At 42.1% G+C, this 18,646-nt stretch overlaps 1 protein-coding gene across 3 annotated transcripts in view; it reads right to left on the reverse strand.

The window, feature by feature from the left end:
- kif13ba (kinesin family member 13Ba) overlaps positions 1-18,646 on the reverse strand; it is a 48,570-nt gene that overhangs the window by 7,993 nt on the left and 21,931 nt on the right. For all 3 annotated transcript variants that reach the window (XM_034308293.2, XM_034308294.2, XM_034308292.2), the window contains exons 7-36: positions 18,457-18,544; positions 17,157-17,291; positions 14,830-14,942; positions 13,507-13,618; positions 12,437-12,649; positions 12,128-12,238; positions 11,876-12,010; positions 10,769-10,899; positions 10,541-10,627; positions 10,261-10,454; positions 9,634-9,862; positions 9,024-9,186; positions 7,814-7,960; positions 7,585-7,734; positions 7,333-7,458; positions 6,291-6,464; positions 5,202-5,359; positions 4,777-4,909; positions 3,981-4,127; positions 3,828-3,857; positions 3,650-3,749; positions 2,911-3,037; positions 2,595-2,650; positions 2,347-2,471; positions 1,468-1,644; positions 1,056-1,148; positions 773-925; positions 528-605; positions 319-372; positions 101-236 (exon numbers count right to left, since the gene is read on the reverse strand). In XM_034308293.2, the coding sequence (XP_034164184.2) occupies positions 101-236; positions 319-372; positions 528-605; positions 773-925; positions 1,056-1,148; positions 1,468-1,644; positions 2,347-2,471; positions 2,595-2,650; positions 2,911-3,037; positions 3,650-3,749; positions 3,828-3,857; positions 3,981-4,127; positions 4,777-4,909; positions 5,202-5,359; positions 6,291-6,464; positions 7,333-7,458; positions 7,585-7,734; positions 7,814-7,960; positions 9,024-9,186; positions 9,634-9,862; positions 10,261-10,454; positions 10,541-10,627; positions 10,769-10,899; positions 11,876-12,010; positions 12,128-12,238; positions 12,437-12,649; positions 13,507-13,618; positions 14,830-14,942; positions 17,157-17,291; positions 18,457-18,544 (3,875 nt within the window). The remainder of the gene's footprint in view (positions 1-100; positions 237-318; positions 373-527; positions 606-772; positions 926-1,055; positions 1,149-1,467; positions 1,645-2,346; positions 2,472-2,594; positions 2,651-2,910; positions 3,038-3,649; positions 3,750-3,827; positions 3,858-3,980; positions 4,128-4,776; positions 4,910-5,201; positions 5,360-6,290; positions 6,465-7,332; positions 7,459-7,584; positions 7,735-7,813; positions 7,961-9,023; positions 9,187-9,633; positions 9,863-10,260; positions 10,455-10,540; positions 10,628-10,768; positions 10,900-11,875; positions 12,011-12,127; positions 12,239-12,436; positions 12,650-13,506; positions 13,619-14,829; positions 14,943-17,156; positions 17,292-18,456; positions 18,545-18,646) is intronic.

Genomic DNA, 18,646 nt, shown 5'->3' on the forward strand with positions numbered 1-18,646 from the left:
GAGAAAGTAAAAGCTGTAAAGTAGAGGAAGAGTCTGTGATGGAGATGAAGTGACACTGGGTCTTAGAGCGCTCGTGAGGAGAAAGGCGTGGTTGGGTTACCTTGCTCTGGATCCTGGGTTTGGGGTGGGCTCTGGCCCTGTGGCGGTGGTGGCGTGGGCTCTCTGGTGGGCCGAGGCAGCGTGCGGCTGAACTGCGGAGCTGTCAGGAAGATGTCCTGCTGACTTTCCCATCGATTCTTTACAAAAATAAAAAAAATGAATATGTTTTTAGACTTTTAGAATTGCACACAGTCATAAGGAAAAGTACACTTTGCTCACCTTGTTGTCCTCCAGGCTTGAGTTTAGAGACAGATCCTGTCTGCTCCCAGATAACTATTGGAAAAGAGATACATATGCATAAATTTTTTTGATCAAGTCACAACCAGATATTTGTCTGTACTGCCCACCCCGAACTCCGAGCTGCACACACAACTCTCAGGAGAACAGTTAACTTGGATCGTTGTTGCTATAAGCTCTAGTGTACTTGCCCTGTGCACACTGGGCGAGCTGAGACTCCGTCTGCTTCCCTTCCCTTTACCGGCCAAGTGCTCCTTCACAGCCACCTCCTGAAAACACAAAACCATCACCACACATCCAACAACACTGAGAATCACCATCACAGATCTGTACTAACGTTTGGTTATGCATTACTCATCATCCAATTAAACATGATTAACTTCCAATCATGCACAAAAAAGTCCAGCTGCTGAATCTTAAGTGAGAGGTAACTGACCTGTCTCAGGCGATCCAGCGTGAGGATGTTTTCCACGGCCAGGACACTGCGCAGGTATTTCTCTATAACCGCCTCGTTGTCTGATGATTTGGGGTTCTCCGTGTTGGCGGCCATGCGGGCGAGCATCTCCCTGTCCTCGGAGCTCTGAGCATCCTGAATATTAACACGGTTGTACATGTCATAAATAACATGCAAGTTCATAGTGCAGTAAACTCCAGGAATAACTTGCAGGTTTTTCTATCTTTCACTAGCATAACTCTAGCATTAGTGCGCACTCGCTTACCCCTGGGATATTGGACACAACCTCGAAGGTCACGCCGCAGCCAGGCACGGTGCTCCGCGTGGACATTCTCTTTAGGAAGTTCTGGGCAAAACCCTGCAGACCCACAGACAAAGATGTAGAGCAGAAAGAACATTGGATTACCACACTTTTCTGGGTACGAGCTTCAGAATCATGAAGGCCTCTGCACACTGGTTTCCAACAAAAATGTGACACGATATCATCGCTAGATTGAAAAACGGTCATGGTATTCTCTTTAACGCCTTTAAGATTAAATAAGAAAATATACCATAATATTTAACCTTTAAATAAGCAAAAATAAATACCAGCCTGATTAAACTAGGCTTAATTTCATCCAGTGAGAGTTTGTCATTAAAAGAGTGCAAGGAGAAGAGAATGAAGAGCGCGCTTCAACCTGTCGTCCGGTGAGATTCACGCAGATGCGTTTGCGCAGGACGAGCTGCATCTCTGCCGGGTGGCTGAGCTGGACCACGGTGCGTACGGTCAGGTAGACCCTCTGGTCTGGAGCTCCGCCTCGACTCAGCTGAGGACACTCGTGAACCGTGGAATCCCAGGAGGCTTCAGCTTTCACCTGCAGCAAGACAGCACCAATCAGGGTTAGCTCTGTTGAGATCAAGTTAAGCGTGTCACTCCTAGTTTACTGAAATGTTGGTTCCTATCAGTAACTCGCCATCATCATTATTATTATTATTATTATTATAAAACCCTTATGGTTGAGCCTGAAAGGCATAAAACTGTTACTCTTACAAGAACACATTCCATGAAAGACTTTTTCTCCAATGGTTTTTCCAATTTTGGGATCGCCGTGATCGAGAACTAAAACCTTGGTCGTGTTCATTACACCTGCTACTTTATTTCATGTTCCTCAATCACTGCTAATGACGTATTAAGGACGAGTCAGAGAATTCTATGGACATGCGACAGGAAATCCCACATGTGGACGTTTCACCAGCAAGCAACAAAACGCTGTGTGATATACTCTATATAGTCTGAGACCGAAAAGAAATCATCCCCAAACTTCTACGTTGTATTTTTACTAATCACTGCTGGTCTCGTTCTTGGTCAAAAATAATCCACACTAGAAGACTGTAAGCACTGATACGGATCCTATTTTTAACTACAATTTTAGATTCCTTCGCTCTGCTGGTAATAAGAAATATTTCCTTTCACACAAGCACAGACCCCATGAGAGGTGATCACCAGCCAGCCTTGGTTTGCTCTGGTTCTTCGACGTTGCCTTGACGTTTCAGAGCCATAAACGCAGATCCCTCACCTCTCCATCATAGTGCTTGACGATCTGCAGATCAAAGAAGTCGTCCTCGTCCTCTCCATTCAATATGGCATCCCAGCCACCGGCTTCGGGGCTCTCCAAGTTTTCTTGGGAGCTAAAATCATCAGCTAAATTCGAGACAAAAAGGGAATGGAAAGAAGGAAAAAAAAAAAAATACTGGTTATATGGGGTTTTTAAACAGCGACCAAAACTGGAGTTCTGGCATTTCTAAAGCGTTCGAGTTAACATACCACTCAGGTCAAGGAAGAGGACTGGAATGTGAGTTTCCATCCCAGGCACCGGTACCCTGCCAAGACAAAAATATCAACATGGCAGTATCCAAAACATGTCATTTTAAACCATGATAAAATACTTAACCTTTGGAACCCCACAGAAAGTGATAATGGTGTAGGAAACTCTTTTACTCGTATACATTTACACTCTATGTCTATGAATTAACATATGTTGCTTGTCATGTTCTGAGAGAGTTATTTGTACCACTTCATCAGCAAACAGACTGAAGAATGGATAACATTAAGTATTAAAAACTCTAAACTAAAGCCTCACCACTCTGCAGGAGCTCCTGGGATGCCGCTGCCAGCAGAGGGCACCATCACCGCATTCCTCTCCTCGGTGAGAGTCAGACGGCACTCGAGCAGCTGAGCCTCCCGCTCCACATCATCCTCCGACTTATCTGATCAAAGCAGGAATCACATTTCACCAGATTAATGTCTGATATGCAGCCTAATATCACAGAGTCTCTTACTTACTTACTTTACAATACTTTCCTCAATACTGCCATTTTATCAAAACAAATCTAGACGATCTGTCCGATTCGTCTAAAATATATCCTGAATATTTTATCCACTATTTTCCTTTTACTGGTCATTTCCCAAAACTGGCTACTCCATAAATTTCTAAGATGCATGGGAGCTGTGAGAAGGTTTTCTAGAGGACAGGATGTTCAACATTTTAAACAAAACAAACAAAAAAAAGTTTATGGAAATCAATCCAACAAAATAGAACAAAAACAGTTCCCACTGCACATGGCATTTTTTTTTTTTTTTTTCCAAATGTCAAACATGACTCTGCTCTCCAGAGTTTCTTATTTTTATTTTATTTCTGTCAGCAAACTTGCCTGCAGGCTCGACAAACATATTTTCCCATCATCCGACTTCAAATGGTTTATCCCTAAAAAGTCAGGACCCACTCTGGCTCAGGTTCCCAGCTCTATCATCTTGAAATTTCTAAAATGTTTGACACTGAACAGAAACAGAGCAAGAGAGCGCAGCGGGAAAAACTCTACCTGTTTTGCTGACCAGACTCTGGAGATGCTCGTCCAGGTATTGCTGTCTCTTCGTGAGAGCGGCCAGCCACTGGCGTCTCAGCCGGTCCAGGTCTCGCTCCTGTGATCAAACGGTTAATTATTAACCTCGCCAGAGGAAGCAGACTCAATAAAAGTTTAATACTGCAAACCACTGTACCTGATAGCTGTCCATTTCATCCCCTTCCGGCTACAAAATAAGAAAACGACCCATTTAGCCATCGTAAACGACTTGGCAGCCATTTGGAATGAACATCTCTGATAAACGAGTAGCAGAATTTTCCTTGGAAGTAAATAAGGTTTTGTATTGCACCTGTTGTGAGTCACTTCCTTTAGCAGGGCGAGTCTGTCTGATCTCCACACACCCGATCGACACGCCCAGAATGATCTCGGCTATCAGTGGCATAGTGCCAGAGTCCTGCACTGAACGCACCTCCACCTGCACGCGCCGAGACTGACCCTGCAACACACACACACACACGCACGCACGACAAATATAACACACTTTTACATGGAGTACATGAAGAAATTTCAAAGACGATTCCCCTTGACGTCTTTCTCTTCAGAATGTAATCAATATTTTAATTCTCACATCAAAATAAAACCAGAAATCTATTCTTAAGTTCTCAAATTCATGCATATTTAATTAGATGAACCGACAATTGCAAAAATAAATAGGTTTCACTACGAAAATACGTTTAAGAAAATAAACTGGAAATGGTTCTGATCATTCAGATTCTACAGATTAAGTCAAATTTCTAGGAGTTATGTACGAGTTCAGCTTGTGATGTCACAAAATAAGCTTGTATGATATGCAAATTATTATTAAAGGACGACATGGTACACAGAAACATTAAGCCCAGAACTGAGGTTGTTATGGTAACATTATATTTTCACAGGTTTGACTTCTTAAAAAAAGAGGTTTCACTCGAGTAATCTGAGAAAAGCTAGCTAAGTTTACTAACATTCAGCTATTTGAAATGGCAAGTGGATATTTGCATAATTCTGCATATTCATAAATCTGGGCACTGTTAAGGATGATAAAGATGTAGTTATGTTTCTTGGGCATTTCAAAAGTTTAAAATGACACGTCCGGGGGTTAACGTTACCTGCCGCAGCTGAAAGACGCCGCCTGTGCGAACATCTCCGGCTGCCACCACCTCGACGGGCATGTACTCTCCGTTCTCATTCAGCTCCAGGATCTGCACCCACATCTCCAGCTTGCGCGTCACCTCGCTCCACCTGGGCCGAGGGTGAAAGACGCGGACGTAACGCACGCACTTTCTCATGCACTCGCGTGGATTAAAAAGGATGCACCGTGCCGCATTGTGCTGTGTATTGTATGTATTGTATGGAAGGCACAAAAAAAACAAAAAAAAAAACCAACATGGCACCAAGCCAGAGCAGCTAGAGAATGGCACAAAATATGAATCACTGGAGTGTAAACTTATCCGAGGCTGGTCTTCTGTTCTGTGTGGGCGGTTTGTGTGCCATGTGTTTTATAGCAGAGGAAGTGGTTTGCTTTGTGGCTCACCTGTCGCGCAGTGTGCGAGTCTTGGCCTGAATAATGCTGAGGTCCCACAGGGCCAGGTTCCTGCCTGGATCAGCTTGCCTGTGGCCATACACCTCAATAGCAAGCGCTCCCTCGGTTAGATACTCGATGAAATCCTCGGTTACTGCCACGGCCAGCTCCTAACACACACATACACACACACATGCACATTAAGTGTCCATAGATGCATTTCCACAGAAGTTATATGACCTTCTGATAAACTAAAATGGTCCAGAACTATCCAGAATAAAATTCAGGAAAAAAAAAAGTGGTATGGTTAAATCAGCACACGGCATTAAAAAGTACAGCAATATAGTAAAACGGCAAAGGCTCTACACGGTCTTATTTTGTTGATTAATTCTCTTTAACAGCAGCTCTGATAGTAGTGCAGCTGCAGATCACAGGTTTATGCATGCATGTTTGCATTTTGCAGTCTAGTTTCGATTCATTACGTACAAGAAAAAGGTATCGTGGAACCATCATTTCACACCACCAAAGATAAAATCACACTTTGGTAATGGATTGTTAGCTGCAGATAGTTTTATTTATTTATTTATTTATTTTAAATGGTAAGTAAGAGGCCATTTGACCAATGGATGCTTTTCATAAAGCAAACTAACCCCAAACAGCTCCCTTTCACCTGAAAGTACCTACTCTGGTTTTAGGAACTATGGCCTAGGAACTTAAACTCAGCCTGGTTCCTTTATTCAGAGGAAAAGCAGATAAAGTTTCCTGAACATGTTCCTCATTCCTCAGTGGAATGCACCTTGTGACACCTGCAACAGTTCAACTACTGCTGTCTTTCTTTCTTTCTTTCTTTTTGTGCTAGTGTCTGGATTGAGATAATTAATAATTATAAGAAATTATTTGTGCATCCATTCACTTTTGTGCTTCTGAAGCTGTCGTAGCAAGAGCTTTTCCTCCACGCTGCATCATAAATATAGCATCAAGTTTCAACATGTTTCCAATTATCATCCACCCACGAGGGATCTCCTTTTTCAAGCCAGACCTGTTGGTGATGTTTTTGATGAGAAAGAGCACACTAGCTGATTGATGTACACCGATTCGCACCTTACAGCTGTCGAACACCACCATGCAGTGAGGGTCTTTGCTGCTGGGAGACGAGGCAGACGGGTCCACCTCGGGAGCCACGATGATGGGCTCGGCCTGGTCCCAGAACAAGTACTGACAGAAGACAAAGTTGGACAGGTACTGGGGCAGGCCCGTAGCCTGCAGGATCTTAATCTGTTAAAGAAACAGGAATGGAGGGGGAAAAAAAAATCTCATCAAGAGCAAAAAAAAAATAATAATAAGTAACGTATAGATAATATGTAAAGCCACTCAGGTAAGAGGCAGCGTAACATCTTCAATATTTCAGCACATGTCCAGTTACTCAGACATTACAGGAGCAGTTTGGCCAAAAATAAAATCCACACTATCAGTGTTCTAGTAAAGTTCTGCGTGAATGTTTTCATAGACCAAAACAAACTAAAACCCACCGGATTTACAAAGCTTTTGCTAATTCCGACTTTCTTCATATTTACATGTGTATATTGATGAACACCCATCAGTCATAAATGACAAATGTTCACTGCATAGTTTATTTACATTTAGCCACATCCACAAAAAATGCAAAGCGCCCAGAGAGCTGAAAATCATTAAAAGATGACAGAGAGCCTCCGAAGTGTGGTGTGTGTCCTAAATCTTCCAGTAAAGCAGTTCAGCCACCGCAGCATGTCAGATACCACAGACACACAAACAAACGCTTCCGCCTGTTATAGGGAGCCATTATTTTTGTCCTAATTGAATGTCTAGACTTACTTGTTTTGGATTGCTTTCATTACAATAATCATTAATAAAGTAATAAACTTCCTTATACATAAATTTATACAAACTCAGGAGTGAGCGTAGGACACAAACTTTTTCTCAAACTAACTGGATTTTCATTAATACCACACTGCTTGTGTAAATGTGTCTACGGACAATTTATGAATAAATCTGTTCGTGTCCTGCTTATTAAATGTCGCCTAATCAGCGAATTTTGCTATACTGCTTTTGTACAGAAGCTTTGAGGCTAATGAATCTCTCATCACAACGCTGCTTTAATGCCTACCATACAGACGAGCTTGCGCTCAAGAGGATCTCCATCAGGGCTGCTGTCCCCGTCTTCCCCTCCAGCCATGCCGTCCTCTACACCTCCAGCGACACGCAAGACCTCCACATGCAGCCGTCCTGCCACCTGAAACATGTACACACACACACACACACACACGGCCAATGGATTCATCAATATCACTAATATCACTAATAATAATAATAATAATAATAATTCAGTGGAGGGTCAGCGCTCTCCGTGCAATCGCACCTCTCCTTTCTGGTTGATGATGGGCACGGCGTACTGCAGCTTCACGTCATAAAACAGGCAGGACAGGAAGACATTAGCGACGCCGATCAGACTGTGATTGACTTGCTCGTCGAAGAAAGGGTCTGCCCTTTTAAAGTATGAACGCATCACCTGTGAGGTATACGATACGAACGATGATTAAAATGACGTCACCGAGATACAGGCGATATTCCTGTTGTAAAGGACGTACGGGATTATCCTCGTCGTAGTCCTTCCACTCCTGATAGAGCTCCCTCATGTCCACCAGTCTGTTCTCCATCTTCTCCAGAGCCCAGATCTGCTTGCCTTTACCTTTCCGCCTCACCTGGATGGCAGGTTCACTCAGCACAGCGTCACGCTACAAGGACACAAACAGAGATGATGTCCTACAGCATGGCATGGTGTGGAAACATGAGGAATGAAGGTGCTGTGGCTGTATTTGGACAAAAACAGTCATGCAAAACAGTAAAGATGTCCGAAACCTTGCTAAAAAAGTGTGAATTTCTCTCACAGTGAACGTCACGCTTTGATCAAGAGGTTGGATGCCACAGCGAAAATGACATAACCCTAATACATTCAGGTTGTTCCTGCTCCGCAGTCAGATTGGAGTCTTTAAATATGATTGTTTTTTCTTCCATTACCACTTTCGGAATTTTTTTTACTTTAATATGCTAGAATGAGAAGAATGTCGAACGCTAGAATGGTTTCCCACGCTGCCACTCACAAATGCTTTTTGACCTAAAATGAATCTGCTCCTAGGTATAAATACTGTGCTATCATAAGGTTTACATTTTACATTATATTAGTATATAAATAGTCTGCTATTATAAGGTTTACGTTATTAACTTTTAATGTATATAATGTTATTCCATCAATGTCTGAGAGTGTAACCAAGCATTCACGCTAGCAAGAGACTAGCAACTTTTCTTTTTGTGCCTCTAAATAGGAACCAAATGCAGGAAGGAACTAAAGAGTTGAGAAGGACATCAGACAACTCCAAGGTTCTTGCCCTTTCCTGAAGGAAAACCTCCTGACCTTTTCAAGAACTTTCTCTGTTACATGGTTTTGTAAATGTAATTAACTGTATCATAAAAAAGGGAAATGATATGATGTGATTTACATTAGAGAAAGCTGAGTTAGTGCAGAGAATAGGTCGATACCTAAAGACAACATATTTAAAACTTTGCATGCTTTAAATTTCCATCCTTTCCAGACTAGAGTAACTACCCAGTATTTACTAGTGTTTCCGGATTGTTACTTTACCTACAACCAATCTGCATAAAATGAGATCTCGGCTCTAATATCTCCTGTCTTGTTCCCCGGAAATCCACAGGAAGTGAATCATCTGTCACTGTGAATGCTTGCTATTGTGAGCGTAGGGATAATCCCTGCACACTCAGCATGGTTGAAGGGGGAGTTACCTTCCTGTTGGCGTTGAGGTTAGCAGCAGGAATCTGCAGAGTGACTCTGTACTCGGTTTTCTTGTCCAGTTCCTCGGCGATGAAGTTTGCCTCCTGCACCAGAAGGTTGGCTTTTACGATCTGTTCCCGAAGTTTCCGCAAACTCCGCGTCAGCACCGCCTCCCTGCAGCCGTATCCCATATTGACGGAAGTGACAAATATATGAGCGTGATTCCTTACTCTCCGTTCTCATTCAGGTCTTAACTGTGATTGTGATGTCAAATCATTTTCATGAAGAAAGCTACAACATCCCTAAAGCCCAGGTTACACTGCACAACTTATTCGTCAATTATAACAACTATTCTGGAGGCATGTTTCATTGTTTAACCAAACTCTATAGTCTAGCAGTGAATAATAGTCTCAAAGAGTCAATTATGAACAGACAAAAATCATAATATGTGGTTTAGAAATCAAAAATAGTGACGCATCAAGAAAAAAAAAACTAATTTTATAATCGTATTATTAAGCTAGAGATTCCCAGCCATATCAGTAACCTCTAAAACAACTAAAAAGTGTCTAATTGAGTCTTAAAAAAAAGAATGATATAACGAGACTTCGGTGTACACTTTACCTTTCCTCACTCCACTGGCGCAGACGAGAAGACGACGACGCCCCGCCCAGGCTGAGTCTCTCCATGCTGCGGTAGTGCTGCTGGGTCTGCATGCTCTGCCGTTCGGGGGTGAGCCGTTTGCGCAGCTGCTGCAGCTCCTGCTCATACATCAGCCGCTGGCGCTCCAGGGCCGTGCGCTTCTCCTCCTCGTGCTGTCGCTCCAGGCTCTGCAGCACAGCCTGCATGGGGTCTGAGAGGGAAAGAGTGAGAGAGAGAGAGAGAGAGAGAGAGAGAGAAGGAGCCAGAGAGTCATTATGACTGATCTGACTGATTATCAGATAATAGAGTTTGCTTTGACACAACCGTAAGTCTCTGGATTCGACAGGAAGGCTACGGTAACTCAAATAGCCACTCTTTACAATCGTGGTGAGCAGAAAAGCATCTCAAAATGCACCACACGCGGGCTAGAATGAGCTGCAACAGCAGAAGACCACAACTAGTTCCACTCCTGTCCGCCAAAAACAGGAATCTGAGGCTACAGTGGACACAGGCTCACTGCAACTGGGCAACGGCTCAGCGTTTATATCCTAAATCTTTTTTGGAACTTGTTCGGACACAATGTTTATTATTTCCCGTTTTTGGACCCACCGTTACTCCCCAGTGCCTTCATCATGACCTCCGTCTGTGCGAACTCGTAGCTGAAGCTGACTTCACTGGAAACTTCGCTGGCCGTGTCTCCATCTGCGTCCAGCTGCTCGCTGCTGTTGCTGTTCTTCATGTTACCTCCCTCTCCTTCCTCCTCCTCGGCTGCAGGACGAGGACGCCGCTTCGGAAGGTTTATTCTGCAGGGCACACGACCATGAAACTACTTACAGCAGGGAATAAACATCGACCAGTCAAGTTCCTTTGTAGTGGTGATGACTCTGACCTGAAGAAGTGGTTGTTGCCCCACAGTATGCGGTCGCCATGGTGAAGCTGCTGCTGGCTCGTGACTGGAGAGCCGTTCACACACGTCCTGCGAGAAAACATCAGCAGGTCAACATCACACCAGATACTTACAGAGCTTGTTTCTGTAAACCATTTAGTTTACTCATATTGTCAATCTATTTGTAGTTAAAAGAACAGATTTTTGTCTGAAGGCTGAATGATGAAATACCTGGAATTCTTGTACGGATTGAGGAAAACCGCTCCCTCGGGAGTGATGTTGATGACGCAGTGCTCGGCCTGGATGCCCATGCCGCATAGCTGAATGTCCTGCGAGTCTGCTGAGCCCACCATCGTGTGTTCCTGCAAACAGCAATCCCACATCAGCTACTGACTCACAACACCACACACACTGACTAATCAACTACCATCTATTTTATGTGAATTAAAAACTATTTCCTGAGAAATGTGAGACAGAAATGTGATAAATATAGTACATGTCCAAACACCAGCTGAGTTCATGAATTAGATCAATCTGATTCACTTCTCACACTAACAATGTGCGTGGTTTCATTTTATGAAGAACTTCATGCTGGAGTTAACAGGTTTAATACGATTTAGCTTCTCTTTAACCTACAATCATCGCTCATGTTTTTAATGTGTGGTATGTCACGTGAGGTTCGGTAAGATTAGTTTTGTGACAGGATTAGTAGTTCATCAGACGGGCTGCTCCTCATGAAGTAACTCCTTTAGCTTTACGTCAACCTTAGCTAATATTATTTTACTTTTTTCAATTTATGAGGAATGTGGTGCTGTAAAGGTATTTTTACATAAAGCTTATATTACGTGGAGAATAGCTGCATCTCTTCATAGATTTGCACTGGCTCCCGAGTGAGCGCTAACACAAAAAGTAGTACAGCAACCATTGCTATTGTAGATAAAGCAGTTAGCAGTAAGCAACAAAGCAGTTTCCTGTATGTTTCTTATATATCTATAGCGACACCACTCAAGCGCAACTAAACACATCAGGACTGCTTGCTGCCACCTGTGATCTTACACAAGCTTCACCTGAGATCAACCCCGCCCAATTTAATATCAAATTCTGGTGAAGTACATGTAGACACTGGAAAGTCAACAATTATTCATAGTTTGCATAGCAGACTGAACAGCAGGCCACGAGATGAACTGTAAACACGCTGGAATGCGTTTATCCTCCTTAAGGCTGTAGGAGTCGATGTTACAAGGCTCTAATACATGCCAAAGCAGGTTCAAAGATTGTTTGATATACAAAAGGTGATCATTTGCCAAAGTTTCGTACAGAAACCCAGAGTGTGTGTACCTTTAAGTAGTAAACCAGCAGTTCGTTGAGGGCGGGGTCAGCGTTGAGGTTGACCAGGAAGCATTTATCCTCTCCCACACGGATCCCTGACGACTGCAGAGAGATGCCCAGACTCTCCAGCTGCTTCTGCCTCTCCTGAACAGAGAAACAGTAACTTCATTTTACCCAAGTCACCATTTTATAGTCTGTATAGAATACCGAGGCACTGATGAGGCTGAGAGCAGTACACCTGTACAGGTGTGTGATGGTTACCTGCGCAATCTCCTCCGTCTTTCTCAGCTTCTCCTCCCAGGAGACCGTCATCTCCTGGATCAACTTCTCTGACTCCTCCAGCCTCTCCTTCAGCTCCGGAGCCTTCATGGACTGAGGAAAAACACACAGTGTAATCGAAATCTAGCTCTTTTGACATTACACTGATGCACAAACATGTCAGACAGGAATATTCCAGGAAAAAAAAAAAAAAAGCCTTATGAGTCCATATGAACCCATTTATTTTAGAATTCTGTTTGCACTTTTCCGGCCCTGAAAGAACTCCTTTAAAAACGATTGCTTATCGTGTACCTCTGCTTGTGTGAGCTGATCCCGGAGCTTCTCCACCTCCTCCCTCAGCTCTCGGATGATCCTGGCGTTGGGATCCTCGTTCACGACGGCGTGGTTGACGATGCTCTTGGCGCGGTCGGCGTAGCGCAGCGTGGACAGGGTCTCGTCATAGTTATCGGCGGCCGGACTCACTGTGGCCACCATGGCAGTCCGACTGTTTCCTCCTAAACTGTCCTGGGGTTAGAGGAAAGTGATTCAGCGATATGCAGAACTTAAACGTGAAAACTCTAATGAAATCAAAAACGACCCTGATGCTCGTCCTTAAGATCTGTCCAGTATCATTTACACGTAGCACTGTTGTGGATGAGTTATGACTCATAATCGCACTATTCGTTATCACTCAGATGAGGAAGCGTTCCCTTTGAGTCTGGTTCCACTCAAGGTTTCTTCCTCATGTCGCCTCAGGGAGTTTTTCCCCCTGCCTCAGTCACCTCTGGCTTGCTCAAGTGCTAATTGTTGCTAAGTGCTGACACTGGAGACTCCTTCCATAAATGTTAAATAAACACCTCCTTACAAAGAACTTTACCATATCAACAATTACACAATGTTTGAATCTGTTTATGTGGAGCGTCCAGTGTACAAGTCCCTCTGAATGATCTGTTACTATAGAAACAATGACAATTTAATATAAACCTGAGATGTGCACCTGAGCAACACTGTCAGTGCAACACTTCTGACCAATCAGAATCCAGTATTTAACACTGCTGTGGTACAAGTGCATTATAAATAATGACTTGTACTTGTGAAGCACAAGAAACGCTGCAAGAAACTAGTCATACAGAGTGGATAAAAATACAGCTGCATATTTTAGCACACTTCTGACGCAGCATTTATGAGACGACGTGCTATAATTTGACAATCTTTAAACCTTCCCAGCACATCGCTAATATTTCCAGGACATTTTCTTCATTTTTCAGGTGATCCATACATTTGTCAGGAAATCCCTACAGTGTGTACTGGGGAAAGAAAAAAAAAAAAGAGAGAAGGAAATTGGGAAACATGGTGGAAATTTTTCTTAATGTGTCAGTTACCTTAAGCAGCCATGTGAGCACGGAGTCTCTGTAAGGCACAAACTTGCTCTTGTTCTTTCCTGCACCCTGGTCAGCCAGCGCTGAGATCACCAGCCCCAGTGTGGTTAAAGACCTGCCCAGAGCGAGAGTGAGTGAGTGTGAGAGCGAGAGAGAGAGAGAGAGGGTACAGTATCCGTCTGTGCCCACACACATTCCCTGACACACACACACACACACACACACACACACACACACACACACAGAGCAAAACCGGGTTCTTCCCAGAATTTATTCACCACCTAAAAATCAACAACTTTTGAGCTTGCCATTTTCTCATGTCTGGCGTGCCAGAGACAACAGCCACGTCACCATTCAAATAAATCCTATAACCACTTACAATTTACAATAACACTATTACTAAAAGACTCTGGCTATAATCAGACCTATGAATCATTTAACAAGTAAACAGAACAAAAATAGATGAAATAGCTGAAAGCGTCTTTGGCTACATTCACTTCAACGGTTCAAAAATTTCATATCAGCAAGAGAATCCATCAGTGTGTAAGCAATTGAGCAGCGCAAGCTTTTATCACAAAGCTTATCCGCTCTGGAGCTGTTCTGGATCAGGCTGAATGAAAGGAAGCCAAAAAAGGCCAGACAGAGAGCTATTTCAGCTCTTACTGAGCCAAGACATGGAGAACATGACGAGCGTAAATAAAACACATGAACTGGCCTCATATCAGATAGCTAAAGACCCCTTATCATAGTGGCTCCTGATTTTAGTGAAGTTTTAATCTATTACGATATGCAATGCCCACACGGTTCAACCGATGCAGGTTCTTTATTAGTACCTAGAATAAAGACTACGGCACAGGCCAGAACCTTTTCCTACAAAGCCCCCCAGCTATGGAACAGCCTTCCAATTAGCATTCAGGGCTATGACACAGTTTGAATCTTTAAATCTTTGCTGAAATGCTGTAGATTTTTACCCAAGAGTCACTGCTGTAACCATAAATGTTGTCCAGTGCTTATCCCAGGACTCTTATTCACAGTATGCTCATCCTTCCAACACACTCGGTACTGTTTGTCTTTACTCTTCTGCACTTGTATAATGTAAAATTCACTATGGACCAGATTTTTGTAAAGCTGCTTTGGGGCAATGTCTATTATTAAAAGCACTACACACAAATCAAGTTTTGTTTTTTTTTTTGTTCAACTGTCTGTGGAGAAAATTAGATTAGTTTGACATTTAGGGAAAAACAGATTTGTGCTATTTGAATGCTGCAATGTGAATGTAGCCATAAAAGGAACAAAGAGTTATGGAAAGAAGTCGAGTGTATGTACTTATTAATGTTGCTGCCTTCCTTCAGCCTCTCACCAGCCGCACCGGTTTTAGCTGCTCTCTCACTTCCAGCCAAATCCACCAAACTCAGCTTACTCACTTTCTCCCCACTGGTCTGGAGAGAGAGAGAGAGAGAGAGAGAGAGAGAGAGAGAAGTTAAATCAAAATCTTCACTTTGGGTGTTTTTCCATGGCACATTCAGAAACATGACCAGGGCCAACACTCTATTTTCCACCAACTGAAGCAGACTTCGTTATTCCAGCGCACACACCATTACACCATTGTTACATTCAAGAAGGAATAACTGCTTGAATTAAGAATGTTTCTTTCACAGATTTGGCCATATTGGAAATTGCAAGTTTGTTTAATTATGTTAATGACAGTTACAAGAGGAACAAGTAGAACTTGACGATGATGCCTCCACTACAAACAATTCCTTCATACAAGAAAGAAGGTACTGAATAAAAATTATTTCAGGCATTTATATTATTTATACATTGTCGGTGGACAAGATGTTAATTTTTTTTTTTTTTTTTCAAATGAAAAAAAAGTTGGAGTTAATGCTAATCAATAAATAGATGCTCCATATTTTTTTTTAAAACCGAGCCCACTGTCCTGCCTTCTTGGCTTCTATTGGCTCACAGGACAAATGCACGCCTTTTCATGTCTCATGTCCTTTCCCCTTCAGTGAAGTGGCGTTTCCACCAGGTGAACTTTATTCTCATTTGGTCTGATTGTTAATTTAGCTCAAAAAATATAGCTTTCAGGTGAGTCCAGTATTGCCGTAGCAAATACAGGAGGCAATTAAACGATAGATGCTGGCATGTCTGTTGATTTTGACAGCACTAACAAAACAAAACAACTTGGGGTTGGTCAGCATATATGGTGATACGCTTAACCAATCAGAAACAAACAGTGGTGCTAGTCTCACCCCTGAGTATCACAAGATCCTATTGGTGCTGATCTTAAGACCATATAAATAGAGCCTTAATAACTAAAACAAGGAAAAAGCAAACTAAAGATCCAGCAGTTTGTACAGTGGTCACTTTGATTTCCTTTTTACACATGTTCATGTTTGCAGGTCTGAGTTGGAATGATCCTGCTGCCCAAATTAGGCTGAATTCCCCAGCTGAGCGTGAACTCGTTACCTAGGCCATGCCAAAGAGGACACAAGTGTCCATTGTTTCCCTTCTGCCTTATGAAGTACGGACAGACAGACCAGCACAGACCTTACTACAAACACAATCACTCTGTTTATCTCTCCCATTATCATGAGCAGTAAAGTGCTGGAGGGAAATTACAGCACAGTCAAAATGAATCAGAGAGCCACACCTGCTCTCATATTCAAATTACGACCTTTGCATGTAAAATACCAAGTGAAGTTGTGTCCTTGTCAAAGCACTGGGGGACAAAAGCTCTGCGCTCAGGGCAGGGCACTGAAAAAGAACGCTGCAGTTGATTCATAGGTACACTTCAGTCACTGCTGAATTATTGATCTGGAAGGCAAGCGATCTTAACCAGATAGCGAATAAAACAGGCAGCGAGGAGGGACACGGTGACACGAGCACATGGGACTGAGATCAGCAGACACTCGAGTCCGGAAACGGCATGACTTATTCATTGATTTTCCTTGCGATTGGAGGGCCAGCTCTCAAAGCTTCACGTGTGTTTGTGGGCTGTATGATTTCACCTAACTTCCCTGATGATTAGCTGAATAATAAGAACAAGAATCTTTTGGCACCTCACAATCTGACTCATTCGATTCAGAGTCAGAGTGAAACTGTGAAATGATTCTCAATTTGGAGTGGACAAAGTAAAATTAGAAAATTGCTCCCTCATAGCAATTTAAAAATAAAGCAACATTATTTTTCTACCTTCTGCAGTTTCTTTGAAAAATTGTAGCATTAGTGTTAATGTTCATTTATTAATATTCAAAAGCATTTAAATAATAATTAAATTAAAGTACAAATACTAGTTTTTACAATAATCCAATAACCCTAGAGTGTTTATTTCATCACAGAAGTTAATACTAATATATTTTTTTTTTTAAACAAAAAATGGTTATGCATACTCATATATATTTAAAAAATAAATAAATAAATGAAAAAGATTGTTGTTTTGTGCAGAAATTAAGGAATCCAGAATTATTCTCACACTTAACCTGGTGTGTTAGTTTGGGGAAAATGAGTCCTGGTGTAAAAGGAAACTCAAACTCCAGTGTAAAACTGAAAGGAATAGACAGGGTTAAAGCTCATTTGCACTAACAGCAGTTGATAAGGAGAAAGGCAAACACGGAAGGAACGATGAGGTCATCGGGGCTGGGCCTTACCCCGGACTGCAGGTCTCGGAGTGTGTGTGTGAGGATGATGTTGAAAACGGCGTGGGAGCGACTGCTCTCCTCGTTCATGTTGGTGGCGGCCACGGTGCGAGATTTATTCCCCTCGGACATTAACGACTCGATGTCCTGTAGGGAAATGAACAGAGAGGAGGAGATAATTTCTTAAATATCACGCTTGTTAATAATTTATATACAGCACTTCTCCGATAATGACACTAAATCTGAACTAAACCCGAGTAAATAATAATAATAATAATAATAATAACAATAACAACAACAACATATGGTGTTTCTCACCTAGATAAAGATCACAGTTTAATATAATTCTAAAATATTCTATATAACAGTCTTTAAAACCTGACAGTAGTGCAGCTGTAAATCACAGGTTTATATTAATACGTTATCGTTTCTATAGTAACAGCTCATTCACAGGGACTTGTACGGCAGACGCTCTACATAAACAGATGGCGAAGTTTTCTGTAAGGTGATGTTTATTTAATATTTATGGAAGGAGTCTCCACTGTCAGTGCTTTGTAACCGTCAGAGATTTTAAGTTTTCTTCAGGATAAAGGAGTTTCTGCTTTGGTTACATGACGAGCTGCGTTTTTTTACTTCTTAATAGAGAGGAAAAAAAGAGAGGCTGGTGAGAGCACGACTGTTTGTAGCTGCTATAGAGTAAGTGAGAAATTCTAACTTGATACCTTGTTTCGTGGACCTTCCACAACGTTGAATCTGACTATAAACAGACAAAAAAGTACGCCATGTTGTTCTTTAATAAATAAAAATTGCAACTGTTGGGAAATTGTTGTGGTGTAAGAGGAATAAAGCACTTCGGGGCAAAATAACTTTGATGAGTTTCCTATAACAGCTCCACACAGAGTATTTTATTCCTTACGTAATGGAATATCGATATATACAGTGTATTAAAAAAAAAATAAAAATAAAAAAAAAAAAACACTTTTGATGCTGCAGGAAATTAGGGGAAAAAAAAAATCAGAAAGCTCAGAGCACATAAATAAAAAAAAAAGATTATAACGTTTGAAAAAAGGCAAATATTTTTGCGATAATAATTAATAAACTGTATAACGTGCAGCTTTTTCAAGTTACATTTTTTGGACGTTACAGCCGATTTCCTTTTGTCTGAGTGAAAACAATATCAAAATCAAAAATCACCTGAACATATTTTGCGAAATATATTGCACGAGCAGCTGTGAAAACATGTTGGCTTAAAATAGTAACGGTTTTGTAACGACTTTCGCGCTGCTCGTCTTGTCGATACTAGACTTTTTACCTTGTAGCTCGTCACGGCAAGCCGAGAGAGTCCGTCCACGTACGGCCCCAGGACTTTGTGTTCTCGCACTTTCAGAGCCTGACGACTCCTGTGAAGAAACGGTGAAGTTCAATCAATCAGCATGAGCGCCAGAGTTAAAGAAGCAGCTTGTTCGAGCGATCAGTTGCATGTGAAACGACTACGCCACCCT

This window comes from Pangasianodon hypophthalmus, chromosome 10 (assembly GCF_027358585.1).
Source record: "Pangasianodon hypophthalmus isolate fPanHyp1 chromosome 10, fPanHyp1.pri, whole genome shotgun sequence".
In the NCBI taxonomy this organism is placed as follows: domain Eukaryota; kingdom Metazoa; phylum Chordata; class Actinopteri; order Siluriformes; family Pangasiidae; genus Pangasianodon; species Pangasianodon hypophthalmus.